We start from the raw sequence: 23,197 nt of genomic DNA on the forward strand, positions 1-23,197 counted from the left end.
GCGTGTGGGCTCACACGGACATGTGGGCCCAAAATTTTAAAAATTTCCCTAGGGACACTCTAGTCGTTCCAATCGATTGTGGGCCTACCGTAGGGTCGGTAAGGGCTAATCAAACCCTATTTCATGTGATTTGATATTCTGATAAACTGATCTAAGTAGGATACTGATATGTATGTCTGACTGTACTGTTTAAGTATGTATCTATCTGTATTCGAGCATGTTAAGCATGTTAATTCTGATATTTCTACATCTGTATTCTGTATCTATGTTTGGGTTGGGAATTGTATATGTGGAGGAAGTGATCTGTTTGGCGACTCTTCGCCTATATTCTGGCAGCTTGTCTATATATTATCTATTATGTGCCGCATCGACACTATATGGTCTGTAGGGATGGGTGGGTGTTCTTAACCCCATGTGTTGTGATGGGATGGACGGAGATAGTGTGTAGAGGATAGGGGTAGGATTCTGTTTATCTGTTCTGTACATCTGATTTTGATATTTATTTCTGTGATGGACTTAGGTTCGGATCTATATATGACAGTATATGAAACTCTGTATATATTGCATATCTATCTCTAATGGGTTACATACTGAGTTTACGTAAACTCACATATGTTTGTCTGTTCTATTCAGGTAATCCACAGGCATAAGTGGGTCGGTACGACAGAGGCTTAACGGTGACCACTCGATGGGAAACTGTTTTCATTTATTGTTATTTCATGGTTTTTACTTAAACTTTCGGCTTTCATGAAAGTTTTGTAATTTTTGGACTCTCCTGACTTTTTGGACTGTTTGGTTTAAATTTTTGGTTTGGTTACGTTATAATTTCTAAACTGGGACGATTTGACAAAATATCGATTACACACGAACAAATGTTATTTTTGAAAACACGAGCGTGGTTTTGATTTTAATAGTTTTTTAAACTTCCGTTGCGAAAATGATTTGGTTAACTTTAAAGGATAATATATAATAGTTTTAGTAATAAATATATAAATGAAAACAATTTATAACTTGGATGTTTTATCGAAGTATCATCAGTTTCAAAACCTTTTTTCGTAACACTCTCAGATTTGACCATAACGTCTAGGTCGGGTTTGGGGTGTTACAATTGGTGTCAATTTGGGTGAGAAATGTGGCTTAGAAAATGACATATTTTTGTCCACACGGGTAGAGACACGGGCGTGTGTCTCAGCCATGTGTGACACACGGCCAAGTGACATAGTCGTGTGTTCCCTATATCTTTTTAAGAATGCAAGTCAGCATGCTCACACAGCTTAGCACACGGGTGTGTGACTTGGTCGTGTAACCCAAGTTAGAGAGTTACACGAGCACGGACACGGGCTTAGACACAACCGTGTGTCCATATTTCAAATGCCCACACGGCTTGAGACACGGGCATGTCTTCTAACCGTATGAGTCACATGGCCTAGCTACAAGGTCATGTGACCCCTACAATGCTGAAAATTTTAAATATTTCTGAACAGTTCTCTAAGTTTCTGATTTAGTCCCGACTTGTTTCTAATATGTATTTCGGGGCTTGAGGGCTCGTTTAAGGGACAATATATATTATTTTGATTGGTTTTATTACGAATACTGATATGTAATGCAACGTTTGAAATTTCTGTCTGATTGATTCGTAAAACTCAATAATGCTTTGTAACCCTATTTCGGCGACGGATACAGATTAGGGGTGTTACATTTGGAAATTCTTCTGAGGAGTACATTTGTTTTCCAAGTAAGGAAATAAGGTCTGTATTAATTTATGAAATCTAATATCTGTCAAAAGGGTGAATAGACTAGTCAAGCTTAGAAGTGGATGAATATGTATACACCATTGTGAGAAAGTATCTGTCAAAGACAGAGATGAAATCTAAAGCCTTCAAGATGGTGAATTCAAATGGAATTACTTCAAGGTAATTTGGAATTTAAACACTAAGTTCGTTTGAACTTACAGGTGCTTGTTTATATTTCAGGTTCTGTTGTAAGATTGAGCGTCTAGAGGGACCAAGCCAGAAATGCGTCAGGGTAGTAGCAAGTTGGGATCTTATGCATACAGAGGACATCATAGGTGTATGGCATATAGTACCCTACACCATAAAGATTCTGTTTTAAATAAAATTTTATATTGTAACATAGTTTACTATTTAGTACTGGAATGCAATTCTTTAATATCCTATTTATATTAAAGAATAGTTCAAAAGAAATAATAAATATTTTTTAAATAAAGTTTTCGATGGTAGTCTGAATTTATTTTAAGTGTTTTGTGTTGTAACATCAATATTTTGATTTGGTAGTTTGGGTTGGGTAGAAGGTGTTACACTTTGCCACATGATCCTTGAGCTGAACATGCCTTGATTCCAGCTCTGTGGTATGCCCATCATCTTTCTTGAGGGTCTCTTTCACATCACTTATAAAGCCCTCAAGTTTGGCAACCCTGTCATCTAAAGCTAACAGCATATCCCTCGATTGGCTTGCTTTCTTAGCCCTCCTACAAGTCTCCATTGGCTCTTTCTCGTCTACGCCTTCTGACATCCCAAACGGTGTCTTTGTAACCTTAGCTCGAATACCAACTGTCACAAGCCTAAACCTTTAGTCTTGCAATTCGTGCGACTTTAGGCGATTTTTTCGCTTCAAATGCACCTAAGTTTTCCTATCTCTCAAAAGATGAGAATTCTCCCGAAAATTGTCTAAGCGATACATGTACGAATGGGGAAAAATTTATGAAATTCCATTCACTGGAGCTACCAATTTTCAAGTTTAGAAAATCAATCAACTTGCAACAACTTTTTGAATGGGATCTAGACATTTTTGGGTTAAGATATCTCACAAAATTCGAAGATCTATCTCTTAATTTTGAAACGCACTTTGAATCACTAGATTTTGAGTTTGAGAACTCATATTATGATTGTTTTAATGAAGACTGCGTAAGCAGAATTTCTAAATAGGATTATTATGGAAATTACGAGTTTCGTACTTTTAATTTGAATTCAAATCATATTGGGTTCGATTTTTAGCTTAATTTTTATTACATATGAGCCCAATATTGTATTTATTAGATATTATTATTTTATTATTTATTTATTCCAAATTTTTTTATATTTTTAAATATTTTAAGTTATTTAGGAATTTTATATTTCTTAATTAACAAGAAAGTTAATTTAAACTATTTCTTATTTAGATTAATTAGAGTTTCAGTATTCTTTAGAGTTTCATTTGGTAGCTTATATAAAGACCTCTTTATTGTTCATTAGAGACACAATTGTATTCATTAATAAAGTTTTCAACTTGGGAGTTAGTTTCTTTGTGCAAGATTTTTTTCTTATAATTTTTAATAGTTTTTTTCTCATTTTTTTTCAAGGACTCATGGGAATTCATTCTCCATACTTCGATTTGCCAAGAATTATTTCTTGGAGGGTTTATTAAAGTCATTAATTGAGTTTATTGGGATTTATATCTCAAATGGTTCAATTGGACACTTATCCATCTATTCATTATATCCATCAGTTACTCATTCCATCTCCCACTTTGTTTGTTTTTTTTCTAATTTTTGTATATTTATTTATTATTTGTTCTTAAATCTCTTATTTTAGTTATTTTTGTTTTCGTTGTTTTTCTAAATTTATTTGGTGTTTTCTTTTCAGGTCAAATTCAAATATTTTTTTTGAGTTGAACAACTTGAATATGATCCTCCTTTTGCCTCTTTTACTTCACTCTTTTATCATTAAGGCATCGAAAAATATAATGGAAGCAACTCGAAATGAAATAAGCAACAAAGTATTGAAAAACCACAAGAAAACAATGCATATCAAGTGTTCGAGTAAATGCTCTCAATATATTCTTAACTCAAGAATAATTGAATATAATGGGATGAATACAAATGAAGATGGAGACTTCTATTTATAGTTGAGCTCCCCAAAATCAACGGTAGAGATTGAATTACATCGACGTTCAAGATTAAAGTTTATATACAATTGAGAGTTCTAAAGGATTTAAACTTTATATAATCTTATCCATTTAGGGTTACCTTATTTACCTTGGTAACTCTAATTTGACTGAAGTGTTTCACTAGACTACCAAGACTTTAGATAGGTTTCTCCATTAATTCCACGAGTCAGGCTAGTTTAAGCTGGTTAAATAAGTCATATTTAATAAGCTAAGTTGACATTTATGGAGTGTTCTATGTGCAATAGTCACAGGTTTTGATCCGTAGTCTGTGACATAAACACCTTGTTGCATACTAGGTTGCACCAAAGGTGTTAAACCAGAAATATGGCAAGAAGATATATGTGTGGAGTGCTGGTGTCATTTTATACATTCTTCTTAGCGGAGTGTCTCCATGAGTTGATATGTACGTGGAAACTTATTTTGTTTTTCAGATACGTTCTTTTGGTTGTGATACCTCTTCAACTGTTGATGATAATTTTGTTGCAGAGACTGAGAAAGAAATATTTAAAGCGGTTTTAGAAGGTAATCTTGACTTGAAAAGCTTGCCATGACCATCTATATCTGAAGGTGCAAAGGACCTCATCCGAAAGATGCTAGCAAGAGATCCTAAGAAACGGATCACTGCTGCTGAAGCTCTAGGTAAAAACATTAAGCTTTCTGTAGACAAAACCCTTCAAAATAATGAAAAAAGGGAATAGTAGGATTGGCAGCATTGAACATTGGTTCATCCTTACTAAAGAACACAATTATTAGATATGTGCCACTAATGTTTACATTTTGTGAATATGAACCAGAACATCCATGGGTGAAGAAGGGTGGATTGATAGTGCTGTCCTTAGTAGGTTGAAGCAGTTCAGAGTAATGAACAAGCTCAATCTATGATAAATTTACTCGACCATAAAAGCACAAATTTCTTTTTCTCTGTTTTATGTTCCCTCAAGCTGATATTTTTGTCTGTAAATATGGTTTGTGGAAGGTGATATCAGAAAGCCTATCAACGGAAAAAGAGATCAAGTGCTTGCAACAGATGTTCAAAAACATCGGCACTGATGGAAGTGTTACAATAACACTAGGGGAACTCAGGGATGGATTAGCTCGCTTGGGATCTAAGTTAACTGAAAATGAAATAAAGCAACTTATGGACGCTGTCAGATTTTATCCAATTATATAATCCCTTCCCTCCACCATCCAAATTATGTTATTTATATATAATAGTAACCATTTCCATAATAATGAAACAAGCTGCAACTTCCGAATGCCTAAACCCCATTCTGTCAGGCTGATGTTGACAATAGTGGAACTCATTGATTACATCGAATTCATAGCTGCTACAATGCATCGACATAGGCTTGAGAGGGAAGAAAAAATAGTCGAGGCTTTTCAGTTCTTTGACAAGGATAACAGTGGGTTAGGATATTGCACTATTGCTTTTTTCAGTTTTGAACATTATATTACTTGATTGATTGACTCTGCCTATTATTCTTCTTTTCATTCAGGTTTATTACAAGAGATGAACTAAGACAAGCTATGACACGGTACGGAATGGGAGATGAGGCTACAATAGAGGATGCTGATACTGAAAAGGATTTTCGTTTGCTTCTTTTATTTAAAACAAATAGTTTGTTTGTTAGTGTTTTTTGCTTGACATGATCGGTTGGATACGATGGGAGGATCAACTACGAGTTGGTAGCCATGATGAAAAGGAGAACTCATGATGGGGATTGCAATTGGCAAATGAACAACTAAGGGCTTTCTTTAGTCGGCGATGGCTGCTCCATTTGTTGTAAACTTATTTCCATCTTCAATACTCCTCATCTATTATGATGCTGAAGCTAAACAATTCATTTCGTTTATTTGGATGGGATTAGATAACAATCATTATTACCAATATTATTATAATTGGATTGATTTCTGGTGATATTAAATGGATTTGATCGACTAAGCGAGTCACTTTCTGGGTTGATAACTTATATTTGCCAATTTGGCACCAAATATGCTTGGTTACAAGTTCAGCAAACTGCCATGGAGGCAATGCAAAGGAACATTTGTTTCCCCCCTTCAATTCAATGTTCAATCGACGCCAACATACAAAGGAACACTGCAGTAAAATCGAACTTTGATTTCCTTTAGTTTTTCCTCTCAATTTTCTCATCAACCAACTTCTGGATATGCGGGAATCACAATCGAACAAGGCTAACGCATAAGCTAAGAAATGAATCAATTTTTATAAGACCAAAATACAACATTTGTTCTTCCTTGAAAGGATAACCAAATTCAAAATTAGAGAGAGTAAAGAAATGAATCGATCATCACCGACCATCTCCCCGCTCCTTCTGAATCTGATGCCTCTGCTTTTCCGCTAGCTTCTCCAATGCAGATTCAACCGCATGACGCCCACCGATAAGCAATCGGGTCACAACTTCCGGATCCTTCTCGAAGCGAGCTTCATCGAACTCCTTCCTTGCGTTCTCTCTCAATATGTCTCTCCACAGAACGCCCCGAGAATCGGGCCACATGAAGAATCGGGTGGCTCGAAGGATGTCGCGGTAGAGACTCAGTACCTCTCGTCGAGTGCTGGTGAGGCGCTGTCGGTTCAGCGACTCTTCTTCCTCATCCTCTAGGGATTTCTCCTTCACAACGTGTCTGTCAAGAAGCTCTTCCACGGTGTCCGGACCATTGTGTAGAAAACGCTGGAGGAAGACAACATTGTTTCCACATACGATAGTTAAATTTGGACATTTTCGTAGGTATGCGATCATCCTTTTTACTTTATTTCTCTGACAAGCTTATTTTCCGTGCTGTTTGACAACCATAAATGGTGGAGTTCAACACGAAACAATTCTTGTTTCAGGCCCAAAATAATTCTAAGCTTTGATCCATATATCATTTTTTTAAGCATTAGGACTTAAACGTACCATATTTAAGGGATAATAACAAATTTAACCCTAACCCAATAACTATTATAAAACAGTTAATAGAAACCTCATAAACACTATAGAATCGAAAGGAAAGTAAAAAGAAATATCTGGGATTGGAAAAGTATACTAAAGGAACATAGTCGAGCAAAGCTGCTACAAAATTCTTTTCATTTTTGCACACCAACATTAATTATCATCCAATACCGCTTTTTTATTCCTTTTACAAACAAATTTCCACCTTAACTCAGATAACCTACCCCCCAAAATGACATCTACAAACTACACTAAAATGAAACTTCCCAAAATTAAACACACACACAATAACCTTTTACCTGTACAATTTTGCAAAAAAAAAAAATTGTAAACACAAACAAAATAGCAAAATTATTGAATTTTGAAAAGGAAAAAAGAATTAAGCTGACCTTGCCTTGGCTCTAAGCTGGAATCCAAAGTACCAAGGATTACATACAACTAGAAGTACTAAGTAACCAATTCAGCTTAAAGGGAAATTCTTTAAAAAAAAATTGTAACTTTTGAGGAACTAAGCAAAGAAAAGGAAAGGGATAATAATAAAAGAAAAAGAAGAAGAAAAAACAAAGAATAAATGGAATAATGAAAAAGGGGGCCACAAGCAGTAGAAGAACAAAATGAGTTAGGGTTTATAAGACATGAAATGTGTAGTAATAAGTTCTCAAACGGCATTGCGCGCAAGGATTTTATTTGTCACATTTATTCAAATATGAAACTTTGAAAGAAAACTCATTGTACGATCAAAAAGGCAAATAAACTGTGTTCCTTATAAGGAAGAAAACAACAACAAATAGTTAACATCTTCTAATGCAACACAATAAAAATTCGTAACTACTTTGTATTATACAACAACCTCTTTGGTTCAATTACATCCCTAATTCCAACCATACCATGCATTTAGATATTACCTGAATATTTTAATCAAAATCCATTTTCGAATCATCTACACACCAGCACACAAACAATCCCAACAAATTTCATCGATGAGTTCCACTCAACCATTTTAAAGAAAATCTATCCCAATCCTTACTGATGAGTGCAAACACCTAGCAGTATGAAAAGAAAACACAATATGCATTGATCTATGGACTGACTAATATGCACCACCTTAGCACCAAATAAAATACGAGGCTAACTGAAAAAATCACAAATCTTCCATTCCAAAAATGACCACATTTGATATATGCACGAATGGGGTGAAATTTATTAAATTCCATTCAACAAAGTTAACAATTTTCAAGCTTAAGATATTAGCAAACTTACGACGACTTTTTGAATGGGATCCTAACATTTCTGGGTTGAGATATCTTCTAGGCGTTTGAAGATCTATATCTCAACTTTGAAACACACTTTGAATCACTCAATTTTGAGTTGGGAACTCAAATTATGACTGTTTTAGTGAAGACTGCGTAAGCAGAATTTTTGAATAAGATTATATCGGGATTTACAAGTTTTGAGCTTTTAATTCGAGTTTAAATCATATCGGGTTCGGGTTTTTAGCTTAATTTTTATTATATATGAGCCAAATATCTTTTATTATTTTATTATTTTATTATTCTGAATTTTTAATATTTATTAAGTAGTTTAAATTCTTTAGGAGTTTTATATCAATAAAAAAGTTTAATTTAAAACTACTTGTTTAGATTAATTAGAGTTATAATATACTTAAGAGTTTTATTTAAATTTATTTAGCTAGCCTATATATAGACATTTGCATTGTACACAAATAAGACAATTGATAATTATTATATTTCTCTTTTAAGTTAATAAATTAAGACTTTTACATGCGATGTTCTATCTTTTCCATCTATCTTTTTTTAATTTCTTCTTTGTTACTCTAATCTTTGGTCTCATTATTCTACTTTACTCATTTTGATTATTTATTTTTAATTGTTCTCTTTTTTTTTATCTGACTGGGATTCATTTGTGTTTCAGGTTGTTTCAAAATTCAAATTTTTTTCAGAACATCTAGAGCTCTAAGTCAAATTCGCGACTTTAACAAACTTTATGATCCGCTTTTGCATTCATCTGCCTCATTCTTTATTATTTGGTATCATGTTTGAGCATTATTAGGTGTTCTTTATGTTTTTTATAAATTGATTTCTAGCAAATAGCCTTAAAACAATTTTTTTTACCCCGACAGTTTTTAAAAATATATATTTTTCAGTGGGTAAATGTTTTTCAAATGATCTAAAATTTTGCATACTATTTCTCGGTACTATTTTAGAGTACAAAAAAAATTTCCCACAAAAAAAGTGATCGAAAAAGTATAGAAAAAAGAAAATATGAAAAAATATAAAAAATAATAAGAAAATATTATTTGGGTTGAGTTTTGTGTCAAAAGTTTCCATATCAGATCTACATTATTTGAGGAGGCTCCAGTTTAAATTTTGTGATTTTTGGAAATCAAGAACACCTCGAATAAAGTTTGTCAAGTTGCTTCACAGTTTTTTGGGTTTTCAGGTTTTAACAATTTTCATTTACTCTTAGCCTTAGGGTTTTATTTTCTTTATTTTTTTATTGTTTCTTTACGCATTCTAACACTTTATTGTTTCTTGTGTTAGTAAGTTAAAGCACGTTGCACAATATTTCCTCTATGCAACAGAATTCTTTGATATCTAGTTGTTTTTGAACTCATAATGCTATTAGATTTTCTTTGTTAGTTTGATTCTAATACATTCTGATTGATTGATGTAGAAACTTTTTAAAAAACTCGCAAGATTAATTCTTATCTCATTGAGAATTTAATTTTCATTTCTGAGTGCATTAACAAGGTTTGCTTAATTTTTCTTTTCTTGAGTGTTGTGTTCTTTTTAGACTTTCATAATGATTCACAATATTATAATTAGAAAGTTGAGAAAAGATCAAGGGGTTCGAAATGCTCAAGATCAGCAACGTAACACTATTCTAGACACGATCAACAAAAATTTGGAACATCTAAGTACCAAAATTGAGCGTTGGAATTGTAATTGAGGAGATAAGATTGATCAACCTTGTCTTCGTGCAAATAATACTCGACATGTCTCTTATGCAAATGATAAGACTTTGGTTAATAGTGACTGTGGGCAACATTTTTTTAGCTAAACTAAAATTCAACATTTCACAATTCCAAATGAAGTATGATCTTGAAGCATATTGCGAGTAGGAATCAAAAATTGAACTTATGTTTTGTTACTATAAATGTCGAAAAGAGGAAAAGGTCCCATTGGCGACTCGTGAATTTTCGAATTATGCGTTGAGTTGATGAATTCAACTTGGAATTAATCGTTAAAGAAACTACGAAAGAGTAATTGCAACATGGGATGAGTTGAAGCAAGTGATGTGAAAGCGTTACATTCCTTCTCATTACTATAGAGAGGTCTCAACGAGACTTCAACGCCTTATTTAAGGTAATTGATCTATTGATGAGTACTTTAAGGAGATGGAGATGCTTATGCAAAGAGCAAATATACGAGAGGATGACAAGACTACCATGGTACAATTTGTAGATGGCTCGAACATTTCGATAGCCAATACTCTTAGTCTTTAAACTTATATTGATCTTGAAGAGATGGTACATAAGGCAATTGAGATTGGGCAACAATTTCAGCAACATCAATCACATCCATTTGGCGCATCACACAACACGTGGAACACATTATGAATGCACTCCAACTCTGGAGGTAGATCCAACCAATATTCCATTAATTAAACTCTCTCAAGTATCATGTAAAGTCCAATAAAATAGGAACTCAACTTTTCTATGTGACCACACTAAAAGACTTTTTTTTCTTGACGACACTTTCAGAAACACATTACCCTTAACATTAAACTCAATCTCCTTGCACTTCAAGTCAACATAAAACTTTTTTCTATCAAATGTCGCTTTAAACCTATCTCAGATCAACTTGACTTTCTCCTTGGTCTTATGGATCAAGTCAAGATCCCCCAATTTTCTCATGCTTAGCTTAACCCAAAACAAAGATGCTTGATACTTACAACCATATAGTGTCGGGAATGGTGTCATCTGAATGCTTGTTTGATAACTATTATTTTAGACAAACTCAATCAATTAAAAGATGTCTCTCCCAACTACCCTCAAAATCAATAACACAACATTGAAACATGTCCTCCAAAAATTGAATTACACAATCAGACTATCCATCAATTTAAAAATGGTAAGCAATTTTGAAGTTCAACTTTGTACCCAGAACCTCATGCAACTCTTTCCAGAATCCAGATGCGCATATTACGTCTCAATTAGATATAATAAAGATAAGAACACCTTGCCTTCATACAATCTCAACAGTGTACAACTCGACCAACTTTTCCAAAGAGTAATTGTTACGAACTAGGAAAAAGTGCGTTGACTTAATGAGTTGATAAACAATTACTCAAATGACATCATGCTTCTTTAGAGTAAGTAGCAAGCCCACAACGAAATTCATAGATACTCATTCTCACTTCTACTATGGTATTGTGATAGGTTGTAACAAGCTCGAAGGAACTTGATAAAAAACCAAACACTTTGACACAAACTCTATTACCTCACATTTCATTCCAAGCCACCAATACAATTATTTTAGCTCATGTTACATTTTATTACCACTAGAGTGCATGGCATAAGAACTATTATGCACCTTATACAAACATGTTTGAACTTCGTATTATTCAACACAAAAAGCCTTTTTCTGAAACACAATCTACCCTCGACATCCAAATCAAAACCACTCGGTTCGTTCTGTTTAATTTGCCAATCTTTAGCAATCAATTTCTCATCTCCTAATTGTTTCTTCCTAATCTGCTTGGATAAAGTCAATTTAATTCGAATTTCCACCAATAACTTACCCATTTTCAATACTTCAAACTTGACATTCATCAATTTAAAGGCAACAAAGGACTTTCGATTAAACGCATTAGCGATTGCGTTGCTTTACCAAAATGGTATTCGATAAATAATCGTAATCATTTTAATGCTCAACCCATCGTCATTACATCAATATATAACTTTCAAATACATTTCTTCCGAAACATCGATAGGAAGTACTCCCAATTAATCCTCCCTGCAAGCGTAGTCTAGACCACAATGATCCACCACTAATAAGCCTCTCCTTCAGTAAGGAGACTACACATTGAACTCTCTCAGTAGATGTACATTCCAACTAATCAAATGACTCTTTTAGTCGTCTCCAACCAATACTCTTTGCCTATTAGGTAATACTCTTTTAACCCTTCAAGTCCTTAGCACCATATTTCTGTAGTTTTTCAAATGGTGCTCTCCTAACTACAACAACGAATTGAACCTAAAGTATTGCTCCAACAACCCTCTATAACGCATCAACCATCGCACATGGAAGTGTGACTTGATTAGATTTGTAACACCCTAAGCTCGGCCCAGAAGCCAAATTGAATCAAGAGTGTCACAATGGTCGCTGGAGCGACCCGCTCAATCAAACATTCATTTAAAACACAATAAAAATATATATTTAAATCCTTCAAGTAAAAACAAATAATAAAATCATTTAATAAAAATAAGTTCAAAAAATTATTTAACAACAATAGCAATACTTCCGAACGCACAAGGCAACTTGCACAATACAATAAATAATATGGAGATCTCTATAATGACATGCCAACTATGTCTAACTGACAAATTTTACCAAATTGTTTTATAATGATAAAAACAATTTATGTATACATCCAAAATCAACTTGATTCAATTTCACAAAATAAATTTTAAGCCATTCATTTAAATTAACCACAATATTAAGACAATTGAACTTTAGAGATCACAAATTGAATTTTTCAAGCGTTCAATGTTTAGAAGCGAGCATTCCTCGATGAGGTTTGTCTTCGTCAATTCACTAATCCACTAACATATTAAAGACCTTGACTTTCTTGGACTCAAATTAATCAAAAATTCAACCATACTCATATTTTTAAAGATTAAAAACATTTCAATCGAGCCCATAATTAATCAAAATTAATGTTAATCTAAGTTATTGATTCAATTTAATCAAGATCCCAACATATCAAGTGACCATTCAATAATGTAATTAATCTTTTGAATAAATTAATATAATCAAATACTTAAAGAAAATTAAAGCCTATCTATTCAATTATCCTAAATCATATGTAATAGTTAGTCTAATAAATCATCTCTAAACTAATTCAAAATAAAATTCTAAATGTAGCAGATGTTAAGCAATATAGTTGGCAAGAATGCAGCTGATTTGGAGGCAAAGAGGCTCACGGCAATACCAAAAATTGAAGTGGGCATAGCAGCAAACTGAGGGCAAAGCAATAGCAAAAGTTTGTAGCAATTTTTAGGAGAAACTAAGAGAAGCAATTGTTGGTGGCAGCAAGGAGAACAAAAAGAAAATAGAATGGTAGGTCAATTGGAGATGAGGACTAATTCAATTCTACTTCTATTTATCATAATAATATAACACAATAAAATAAATCCTATTAAAAATCTAGTAAAAAGATCCTCATTTAATTAAACTAAATAAGAAAACATTAAAAGAAAATTAAAAGAAAGGTTAATTGCAATATTAGTCTCTCGTTAATAGTTGAAATTTCAATTTAATCCTTAAAATATAATCAAAATCCTACCTAGTCTCGAAATTAAACTAAATTTATCATTTCATCCGAAATTTCCAAATAATTTATTATAAAAAAATTTCTTTTACTAAACTTATCTTGATTTAGTGTGAAATATGATCCCAAAAATTTCAAGACATTATGAAATGTTCAATGTGAATTACTAAATCATTATCGTACTTGGTGTTAACATCGTTAGTAAATTGCTAAACCAACCAATGATAAGTTAACATGTAGAATTTTCTTTTTCAAATTATGAAGTCTAAATGGATAATATAATATGTAAAAAATTAAATAAAAAACTAAATTAAATTAAAATATATATAACTAAACATATGATTAATAAAACAAATTAAAAATTAAACTTACATAAGCTAAAACGTCACATTCTCTGTTTAAGTAAATGATCCTCTTCAAAGAGTTTTTCATTTGAAATTATTTTTTTAATTGATTTTTTTAAAGAATTTTTTAGTCATCACTATTTACATTTTTTTATTCATCATATGCTTAGTTATTTGTTTTTTAGTTTAATTTAATTTAATTTTTTATTTTATTTAATTTTTCACATAATGTTATATTATCCATGTAGACATTGATGATTTGGAAAAAAATTTCTACGTGTCAAATTTTAATTGACATATTTATCAATTCAAATAAAGGTGTTAACACTAAGTATCATAATAAAATACATATTGATAGTTCATATACCATATTGGACATTTTCAAAGTACAGATACAACATTGAACATTTTATGAAAATACAAGTATCATAATAAAATACATATACATAATTTAAGCACCACATTAAACATTTTATAAAAGTACATGTATCAAATATGAGATTAACATATTTATAAAAAAAATTAATGTTAATAATAAATGAAATTTGGTTAAATGGTAAAGTACAAATGTTGGAAACTCTTGAGTCTTGGTTCAAATCTTATTTAAGTGTGCATATTTTACTCTCTTTTTTTTTTATGTAAAAGATATAAACTGTCAAAACACCTTCAAAATAATACAATTTACTTTGTAAAATAATGGTGTTTTTGTCATTATCCAACTGAATTGATACTCGATTGACTCATGACACCAACTCAATCGTGTATTATATAAATGAGCCTTCTCTGTAACAACAACTCTTTATAACATTTCATCATAACCATTAAATTTATTGTAGATCCGATTTTTTTATTTTTTATATTTTTCATCTATAACAACTTTCCATCTATAACAATCATAAAATATGAAATACACTCTTTACAAAATTATTTTTTTTACAACAAATTATCTCAAATTTTAGTAAAATTAGTTCTATTACCAAGTGAAAGAAATATAATAAATTTTAATTAAGCTATTAATTCAATAAAATATTTAAAGTTTATATAGAAAATATATTAATAATATTTTATTAAATGAAATGTTTAATAAATTGAACTACATTCATAAATTTTATTAAAGATATTATTTAAATCTCACTAATTAATAATATTATTAATATATTATAATTTTTTTAATTTTTAATTTTAAATATTTCATATATAATCTATATCTCAAATGTTTTTATAGTTGTACAACAATTATCTCTATGACATCAACAATTTGATAGGCAAATAGGATTGTTAAAGAAAAAGGTTGATTGTGATCGTAACTAGAAGAAACGTTTAATCAACTCCTTTTAGATTTTTTTTCCCCTTGGTTCATCTCCTTCCAACTTTTTTTTCTAACTAAAAACAAAGTAAAAAAAAAAAACTAAAATTAAATCATATCACACCTACATGGGTGTGAATACAATATTTTTTAAACATTTTATGTTTAAAATACTTTCTTTAATTTATACAATTATAATTATATGTAGAATGATGAAGAACTTGTATCTTATTAAACGGGTGTTTGATATTCAAATGTGTTTTTTAGTTCTTTTATTAAAAGAAATGGTAATAGTCTTTTCTCGATTAAGTTTGTAGGAATTAACCCGTGACACAAACTCAATGAGAGGTTTTATAATTGTTGAGGGGAGATTGGTCTCAAACCCTCAAAAAGTGAAAATATTATGCTCGAGATGTCTATGCTCTATTTTACCCTCAAATTGTTTCCCAACTTTGAAGAGAGCCCTACCAAATTCACGAAGTTTAGGAAATGCCTCACCATCAAGGAAATGTGAACATTTGGCCTAGTTGGGGTTCAAACCCGTGCCCTTATATGGCATTAGTGGGTAAGAACACTACCACCTAGCTAGCTAGGCTAGCCAAATAGATAATCAAATGTAGGTTTCCAATACTAACTTAAGAAAAATGAAAATTGCAAACACAAACAGATAATCAAGACATAAAGCAAAGAACAACACATTAAAGGAAAAATAATACATCATAACAAGTAATATACTATTAAAAAATTTCATCTCAAAAGAGAAGGAAAATCAGAGTGAAACCACACGTAAATGAAGAAACAATCAAGAGATAGAAAAATTATATCTAACAACAACTATACTAGGGGAGCAAATGATAGAATTTTCAATACATGTCTCGCTCACGAATATGATTCCTCAGTTCAAATCAGAAATCTTAGTGCTTGCATTGCCAAATATATGAACCTCATGGTACTAATAACCCTTGCATACAAAGCATCCCTATTGCACTATATTCATCTTTCAGCAAAGCCAACAGACACAGATCAAATTCCATTTTAAGTTCTAACAAAGGAAATCATTGAAAATAGCACTTAACATGGAAGTATAGATGAAATAGAGAAGGGGAAGTCTTTTTCTCACCAGAGGCACCAAGAATAATTATTGAGCTAATCTTAGTACTTGAGTAGCATCTGAGCCTAATCTTGTTTTTTTTTTTTTATAAATATTCTTTCAATATTTTTAACCTTAAATTACTACTTTACTCTTAATATATGTATGCTTAAAACACAAACCCTAAATTTTGTTGTTTAAATATATAAAAAAATTATATATGAAATGAATGAGTTCAAACTTGAGCTCGGGTGTGTATATCATGTAAACAAACTCAAACAAGCCGAGCTCAAATAATTTGATTTTGCCTCAAGCTCAAGCTTCTAGAATCATATACTTGATCAAGCTTGAATTGAGTTTTAAGCAGCTTCAAATAGATCTCAAGCTTCTCACTGTTCAAGATCAGTTCAGCTTGATTGCAACCCTAGTTTGTGGTTAGTGTTACATGAAGCAGGCTCATTATTCCTGTTATCTAGTAATCACCTGTTGAAACTATTTTGTGTAAATGGATTGATGCCAACTAGTTGGAATTTTCAAATCAGGAGGGTAATGAATCCTGACAGTGTATGCTAAACTTGATTTTTTTTGGATAAACTTTGCTTTTTTTATTTATCCAAAGGAAGCAACAAAAGCTGCTACAAGTGTAACAATCAATAAAAGAAACTCATCTCGCAAATGTTCTTCAAATCTCAGGGAATCACCTGACAATATAAGTATCTACTAGCACATGGTCGGTTGCTGAAGCTTCCGCTCAAGATTTATGGCAACAGCATCAACGAAGTCTCCAGTGGTCAAGTAAAACTCTCTTGATACCCTGAATTCAAAAGAAGTAACTTGGTGACTTTAAAGCCATAGCTTGGTTTTGTATTACAAAGTGGTAGCTGTGAGATAAGGAAGAGCCGTCCAATGAAAGGTCACATTGAGGAAGTAAAGTTCACAATGGAAAAACATCGACAGTGGAAAAATATCTAACATCAGGAGAACGTGTAACATACTTGGGGCCATGGATTAAAATGGCGAGATCTTTGGTCATTTTTCCTGCCTCAACTGTCTCGATGCAAGCAGCCTCCAACTTGTGAACAAAGTCCAGCAACCTTCCATTTTTATCTAGTTTGGCCCTGCGAGAGAGATCACAACGAACATCAAATCAGAGCTGTACAAATGTTAAAAAAGAGAAACAAAAACAGCTACGTTGTACAAACAATAAAACAGAAAATAGAACTTCATAAAGTGAGATACAACTTTTGACCAAAACTATTTTTTGAATATTCGACCAAAAATATTTGATACATCAACGGAAAGCATAAATACAATCAACTATTCAATGGTGGATCTCGAGGTTTGATTTGGAGGGCCAAATAATATCATAATTTATATCAAACTCCTTTTATCACGTGTGTGTATATATATGTACAAACAATATAATCTTAAGAACAGAAAGAATAGAACTTTACGATAGTGTCAACATAGAATAGAAACCAAAAGTAAAAACAAAGGTGAAAATTTACACGAAGATGAAAAAATGTAATAAGCTAGAAATGGGAGGAAAACAAACATTTGGTATTTGTTTAAAACTTGAAAGTTTTGTTCGAAGTACAAAAGTTAATTTGGTTGCTGTTAAGTTCTTAATTTGGTTGCTGTTAAGTTCACATGATTGTAATTTAAAAGTAATGACAAGTTTTTTAATTTTAAAAATTTGTAAGTAATTATTTTAAAATTTTGTTATATTATTTTAACTTATTTTAATTTATAATAATATAAATTTATATTATGAGAAAAAAAAGAGTAAAATTAACAATTTTAATATAAAAAAATCAATTTAAATTTAAGTAATTAATCTATATGTTATATATAATTTTTTTTTAAAACTTTGGCTCCCTTAAGTTCCCATGAGGAGCCGTCTCTGAAAGCATTGTTTATGTATCTATTACCAAATTCTTTACATAAAATAAGCAGAAAGAAAAACATGAAGGAGTTTATTTGGAATGGATACTAATCAAATAAAATTCAAAAGAAAGCTGTTAACTTCGAATGCATAAGAAACATGAAGTACCTATGCTCCAGTCCTCTTGTCCATGCAAATATAGAGGCAATACTGTTTGTACTGGTTTCTTGTCCCTTTTGATAAAGCCTGAAATGTCGAGTTACAGTCCCATGAGCTGCCTCAGCTTCTAGTGTCTTCCCATCAGATGACAACTGCAGAATTTGTGATTTTGGAGATTTTCAACATTCAATGGCCAAAATGAAGAGACCAATCTAAAACAATGAGAAACAAAGTCATTTGTTACAAACCAACACAGAAGTCATCAAGCCCAAAGAGCCAAATCCTGCATACAGCAAAAAAATGTTTAGACTCCACGAAAAACGGAGAGAGATCCAGTTAAAGTTGAGCATTGACTTGTAAATGAATAGATAATTACTGCAAAGAAATGCATCCGTCTTTTCAGTAGGAAATTCAGAGAGAGAGAAAAGAAAATTATATGAATGGTTCATTCATTAATGGATAATGCTAGACATATAATTAAACTATGAGTACCCCTTTAGACTTTCTTTTCTTTTATGTTTGTGTGAGGGTTTGGTGGTAGGTATTATAAACTATTTAAAGCCTCCATCATAAATGAACCATTATTTTTATTGAGGAAAAAAGAAACTCTGGCCACCTAATTCAGAAAAAGCATTAAACAACACCTTGAGCAAGTAGATCACTTTGGACATCTCCATCATAATTTTTGCATGCCCAAACATATCCCCCTTCACTTTTTAGGGCATATGCCACCATGTCATCAATTAGTCGATGTTCATACCTAGATACAGAATCAACCAAATATTTAGAAATACCTCAAAAGAAATCTTAAGCATAGTTCACTGAAGGAACAAATCCAACCATATAGAATGTGCTTCAAACTTGTCCTTCCAATTTTTCTCATACACATCCTGGAATATGTCCTTAAACCTGTAATGGACTTCTCAGATGAGCATTGTGCAATTCTTCCACAAGTAATAAATCATACAAACCTTGAGTAAAGAAGTAGTCCAAGATACATGGACATTGGAGGAGGGCAAATTAGAAAAGAAAATATTACCTGCCATCATACTTCTTAAGAATAGTATTCTTTGTGCTCAGGTAAAGAGGCCACTTCTTTGAAAAAGCCAATGACATAGAGGATTCAGCAAATACACGAATTGACTGAAAAGCACACATGATTTTTTAAACTAATTAATCAAAAAAAGGCTCCAAACATCTTGAATAGTGGGTGGGTGTGAGTACAAAAACCTTTAATACATAGATATATTCATATAGGAAGAGATAAACACAAAAACTTTACGAACCTCATCAACATTATACATAGAAAGTGCTATGCCAGGGCCTTTAAAATTGTAGACATCAAGCTCCACTGGCTTGTCTCCACCTTCTGGGACTAAGAAAGAAAAGAGACAACATGCAGTGAAGAATTAAAATTTTAAGAAATAAGGTTTTCCAGTTTAGTTACATGGCACCATGCCAATCGTGACAGTTAAACAGCTTACCAAAAACCATCTTAAGCTTTCCTGGTCCAGTAATTATTGTATCAGTGGCACGATACTGGTCACCAAATGCATGTCTGCCAATACATATGGGTTTCTTCCAACCTATAACAAGGCAAAAGTTCATGGCAGCTTTCCACCACATTTCAGTTACACTGTTACTATGCGAAGAAATCATTACCGGGAACAATTCTTGGAACATTCTTGCATAGGATAGGTTCACGAAAGACAGTACCTACAAGAAGAAGAAACCCTTCAATTAGGAAGCACTAAGAAACCCTTCAATTAGGAAGCACTGAAACAAGGAGAAAACATCTTATAAATATTTATGGTACTAGTAGATGATTTAAAATCTTGTCTAAGAACAAATCCACAATGGCAGCCTATGGAAGGTAAATCTTACAAACTTCAGGATAATATTTAAACAAATAAAAGATGAATCCACATATGTCAAACATTCAAAATTTATCCTTGAAGTAAGAGCTACATGAGAGATTATTAAGAAATAACCATTCAAGATGTTTCTAATAGTCCCATTAGGACTTCTCCACATAGATTTCAGTCCAAATTCCTTGACTCTTGTCTCATCTGCATAATCAACATAACCAGACTTTAGCATTATATATGGTTAAGATATTTTTTTTTATTTAATGAAAAAACAATGCAAATCCTTGGATATTTGTAGACCTGTCACCGGCCTGGCCCGAATTAGATTTAAATAATAAATTTATAATTAAACTAAATTATAAAAATTTTAGGTTTAAGTCACAATTTGGCCCCTGAACTATACTTGTTTTACTACTTTGGTACTTCAAACTTTTTTGTCCCACTTTAACTATCATTTTCGTCCCATTGTACCTCCAAAAATTACTTGAGTTCAATAAAAATATGGCATGTGTCTTGTTCTTATTGACAAATTTTATCTTTTTAGTTAAACTGAGACAAAAATGATAGTTAACCAAAGTGGGACAAAAAAAAAATTTAAGTACCAAAGTAGTAAAATAAGTTAGTTTAGGGGCTTCTTTCAAAAAAAAAGGAGTTTTAAGAGCCAAAATGTGACATAAACCTATATTAATATATAAACAGTGAAACAGGCTGCCGGGCTGGGCCAAATTTCAGTCTGGGCTTAGAAAACTTTTGGGACCAGGCTAGAGCCCGTTCCAACCAACCCCTGAACAGGTCTAGATATTTACCATAAATGATAAGGAAATACATGAACTGACAAGAGTAGTAAAGATTAAAGAATCACGAGAATGACTAACCAGGAGTTATTGTTGCACATTTGATAGCAATATTATACCTAAAAGAAATAAGGACATTATTTACAACTGCAGACTTTAAGTGCAAATAAAGATACCATAAAATTCTTCAAATTTTCAAGCATTCGCTTTACAATTGCAAAACTTTTTGCTTAAATGATGGAAAATCTTAAATCTTCCAAACTAAAAGAACAAAAAAAAAACACCGTTTTCCAATCGGATGCTAGAACTCTGTACAAATCTCTTAACAAACCTCAACCTAGGCAAAGCTTTTTCTATCATCCAGCCTTAGTCCAATGACTCAGCAAACAGAAAAATCACAATCGTTAATATTAAAACACTGTACTCATCTTCGTCATGGTACTACAACTTATTTTATCCATTTACAAATGGATGAATGATAATGTCTCATCCGTGGCCCTATTATGTTAATAATGCAATTCTAGATACCCAAGCTTCTTTCATATCCTATCAGATCATGTATATTATCAACAGAATCCATTAGTTACTTTTCAAAATTAATAATAATAACAATAACAGACCAATGATCATGTCCAAAGAGCCTTCAGTAAATACTACATACTTCAGGGCTGCTTCAGCAGCTTCGACAGTAACTTTGTCATCAGTCGCATCCCGACTCAGTATCCCTAAATCGAAGTATTTTATGTTCAAATCAAGATAAGGTAATATAAGCTGCAATTAAATACAAAAACACTCGGCATTCAGCATTAATTACAAATAAATAATTAGCGAAATGTAAAAGAAATTCATGAAATATGCTTCCATACTTTGTCTTTTATCATACTCCAGATAATTCTCGTCATTTCATCACCTAAGAATTACAAACAAAAAGAAGTAACAGTGATCACATTTTTCTAAAATAAGAAAAAGCAGAAAACAAAAACAATTAAAAACAAACATAAAAACTAATGTCAACACGATTCTCATCATATATCGCCGTTTGGTCAATTGCCTCACCATCCATCTCGACGACCGGATTTCGAACTTGAACTCGATCGAATCCGCTGGTAGAAGCGTAACACCGAAGGGAAACGGCACGAGAGAATTGAGCGGTGAAAACGACTCGGTTGTTGAGAGCTCCATTTCTCAGAGATTTAAGAAAATTAGGGTTTTTGTTTCTTAGAGGGGGAATCGTCGAAGAAGAAGAAAACGAAGAAGAGAGCATCTGTTAAGGCGGGTGAAGACGAGGAGATAGCGCGGAGTCGAAGAGCGAGAGTTTTCCAAAATTTTCCTTTTTTGACGCTCGCGTTTGAAGGACACTGCGTTGCCGTTTTGAATGGTTCATGTTACGGCTTTTTAACAATGAAAAATGTCGAGGACTTGCTTTTGTGGTATTGTGATCCAACGGCTACGGATAGCTAATCAACTATTGGATTAATTAAAAAACTTTTGAATTATAAAATTCCGTTTTCTTTATTTTCAAATATACTAGTTAATGTTTGATGATTTAGGGCTAGTTTGGCAATGCTTTTAAAAGGTAATTTTGAGAAGTGCTTTTGAAAAGTTTAATTTAAAATTTAAGTATTTGGTATTGCTGTCAAAAAGTGAGAAATAAAATGTCTATTTTAGACGTGATATTATAAAGTAACAAATATGTATTTAAATAATGTTTAAATTAGTTAATATTATGATATTTTAGTAATAATATAAAAAATAATTTATTATAACTTATTGTTAATAATTTAATATATAATATTAATTTTAAATAATTCTAAGTAATTAATATTAATTATTTATTATAACTTTAGCAGTCTTGTAGTCTGCTGGAAAGAAGAAAACATAAGGCTAAAAAAGTCACATAATGCCAAAAGCACTTTTGGCTTAAAAAAAGTGGCAGATTTGCTACTTTTTCATATGTAAAAAAGTGATTTTGTTAAGTTGAAAAATGGTCAAAGATGGAGGCTGTTCTTTAATGCTTTTAGAAAAAAAGTGATTTTTGGGCAAAAGCCCATCACAGAAGCAAGGCTGAACGGAGCCTTAATTAGCAAAATACACGAAGTCAGCACCTTGGGGGGTCACTCGAAAAGTATGAGGATTTAGGTAAAAATATAGGTTCAAAAAATGAAGTTAAACAAAAAAATAAAAAATGAGGTTGAATAAAAAAATAAAACCTGTTTAGAAATCAAGTTGGGTCTCAGGTAATACTTTTTTTGCCCGAGCTTGGCTCAACCTGACTCGAA

At 32.1% G+C, this 23,197-nt stretch overlaps 2 protein-coding genes and 1 pseudogene across 2 annotated transcripts; 1 reads left to right on the forward strand and 2 right to left on the reverse strand.

Annotated features, from left to right (window-relative positions):
• The first annotated feature begins 4,238 nt into the window (after positions 1-4,238).
• LOC107889902 (calcium-dependent protein kinase 29-like) lies at positions 4,239-5,756 on the forward strand (annotated as a pseudogene).
• A 293-nt stretch (positions 5,757-6,049) lies between these two features.
• On the reverse strand, positions 6,050-8,398 carry LOC107888668 (uncharacterized). Its single transcript, XM_016812838.2, has 2 exons — positions 7,286-8,398; positions 6,050-6,743 (listed from the first exon to the last, which is right to left on the reverse strand). The coding sequence occupies exon 2, from the start codon at positions 6,702-6,704 to the stop codon at positions 6,255-6,257; it is 450 nt and encodes a 149-aa protein (XP_016668327.1). The 5' UTR covers positions 6,705-6,743; positions 7,286-8,398; the 3' UTR covers positions 6,050-6,254.
• Positions 8,399-16,696: 8,298 nt separating this feature from the next.
• On the reverse strand, positions 16,697-22,295 carry LOC107888667 (isocitrate dehydrogenase [NADP], chloroplastic/mitochondrial). Its single transcript, XM_041077509.1, has 15 exons — positions 21,975-22,295; positions 21,785-21,828; positions 21,580-21,689; positions 21,000-21,037; positions 20,248-20,325; positions 19,919-19,972; positions 19,741-19,842; positions 19,543-19,631; positions 19,296-19,399; positions 19,097-19,165; positions 18,901-19,016; positions 18,505-18,539; positions 18,266-18,408; positions 17,208-17,330; positions 16,697-17,026 (listed from the first exon to the last, which is right to left on the reverse strand). Exons 1-15 carry the CDS (start codon positions 22,180-22,182, stop codon positions 16,933-16,935), a joined length of 1,407 nt encoding a protein of 468 aa, XP_040933443.1. The 5' UTR covers positions 22,183-22,295; the 3' UTR covers positions 16,697-16,932.
• Between the last annotated feature and the right edge of the window lie 902 nt (positions 22,296-23,197).

Source organism: Gossypium hirsutum, chromosome A09, assembly GCF_007990345.1.
Source record: "Gossypium hirsutum isolate 1008001.06 chromosome A09, Gossypium_hirsutum_v2.1, whole genome shotgun sequence".
NCBI classification, from domain to species: domain Eukaryota; kingdom Viridiplantae; phylum Streptophyta; class Magnoliopsida; order Malvales; family Malvaceae; genus Gossypium; species Gossypium hirsutum.

Bases quoted from the DNA above. Each gene is read 5' to 3' on its own strand.
- LOC107888668 (XM_016812838.2), bottom strand. From the start codon at position 6,704: ATGATCGCATACCTACGAAAATGTCCAAATTTAACTATCGTATGTGGA.
- LOC107888667 (XM_041077509.1), bottom strand. From the start codon at position 22,182: ATGCTCTCTTCTTCGTTTTCTTCTTCTTCGACGATTCCCCCTCTAAGA. The intron at 20,326-20,999 runs GTTAGTCATTCT...TTGATTATGCAG, and splicing joins ATGTGCAACAATAACTCCTG to ATGAGACAAGAGTCAAGGAA. The intron at 19,632-19,740 runs GTAAGCTGTTTA...TTTCTTTCTTAG, and splicing joins AAAGCTTAAGATGGTTTTTG to TCCCAGAAGGTGGAGACAAG.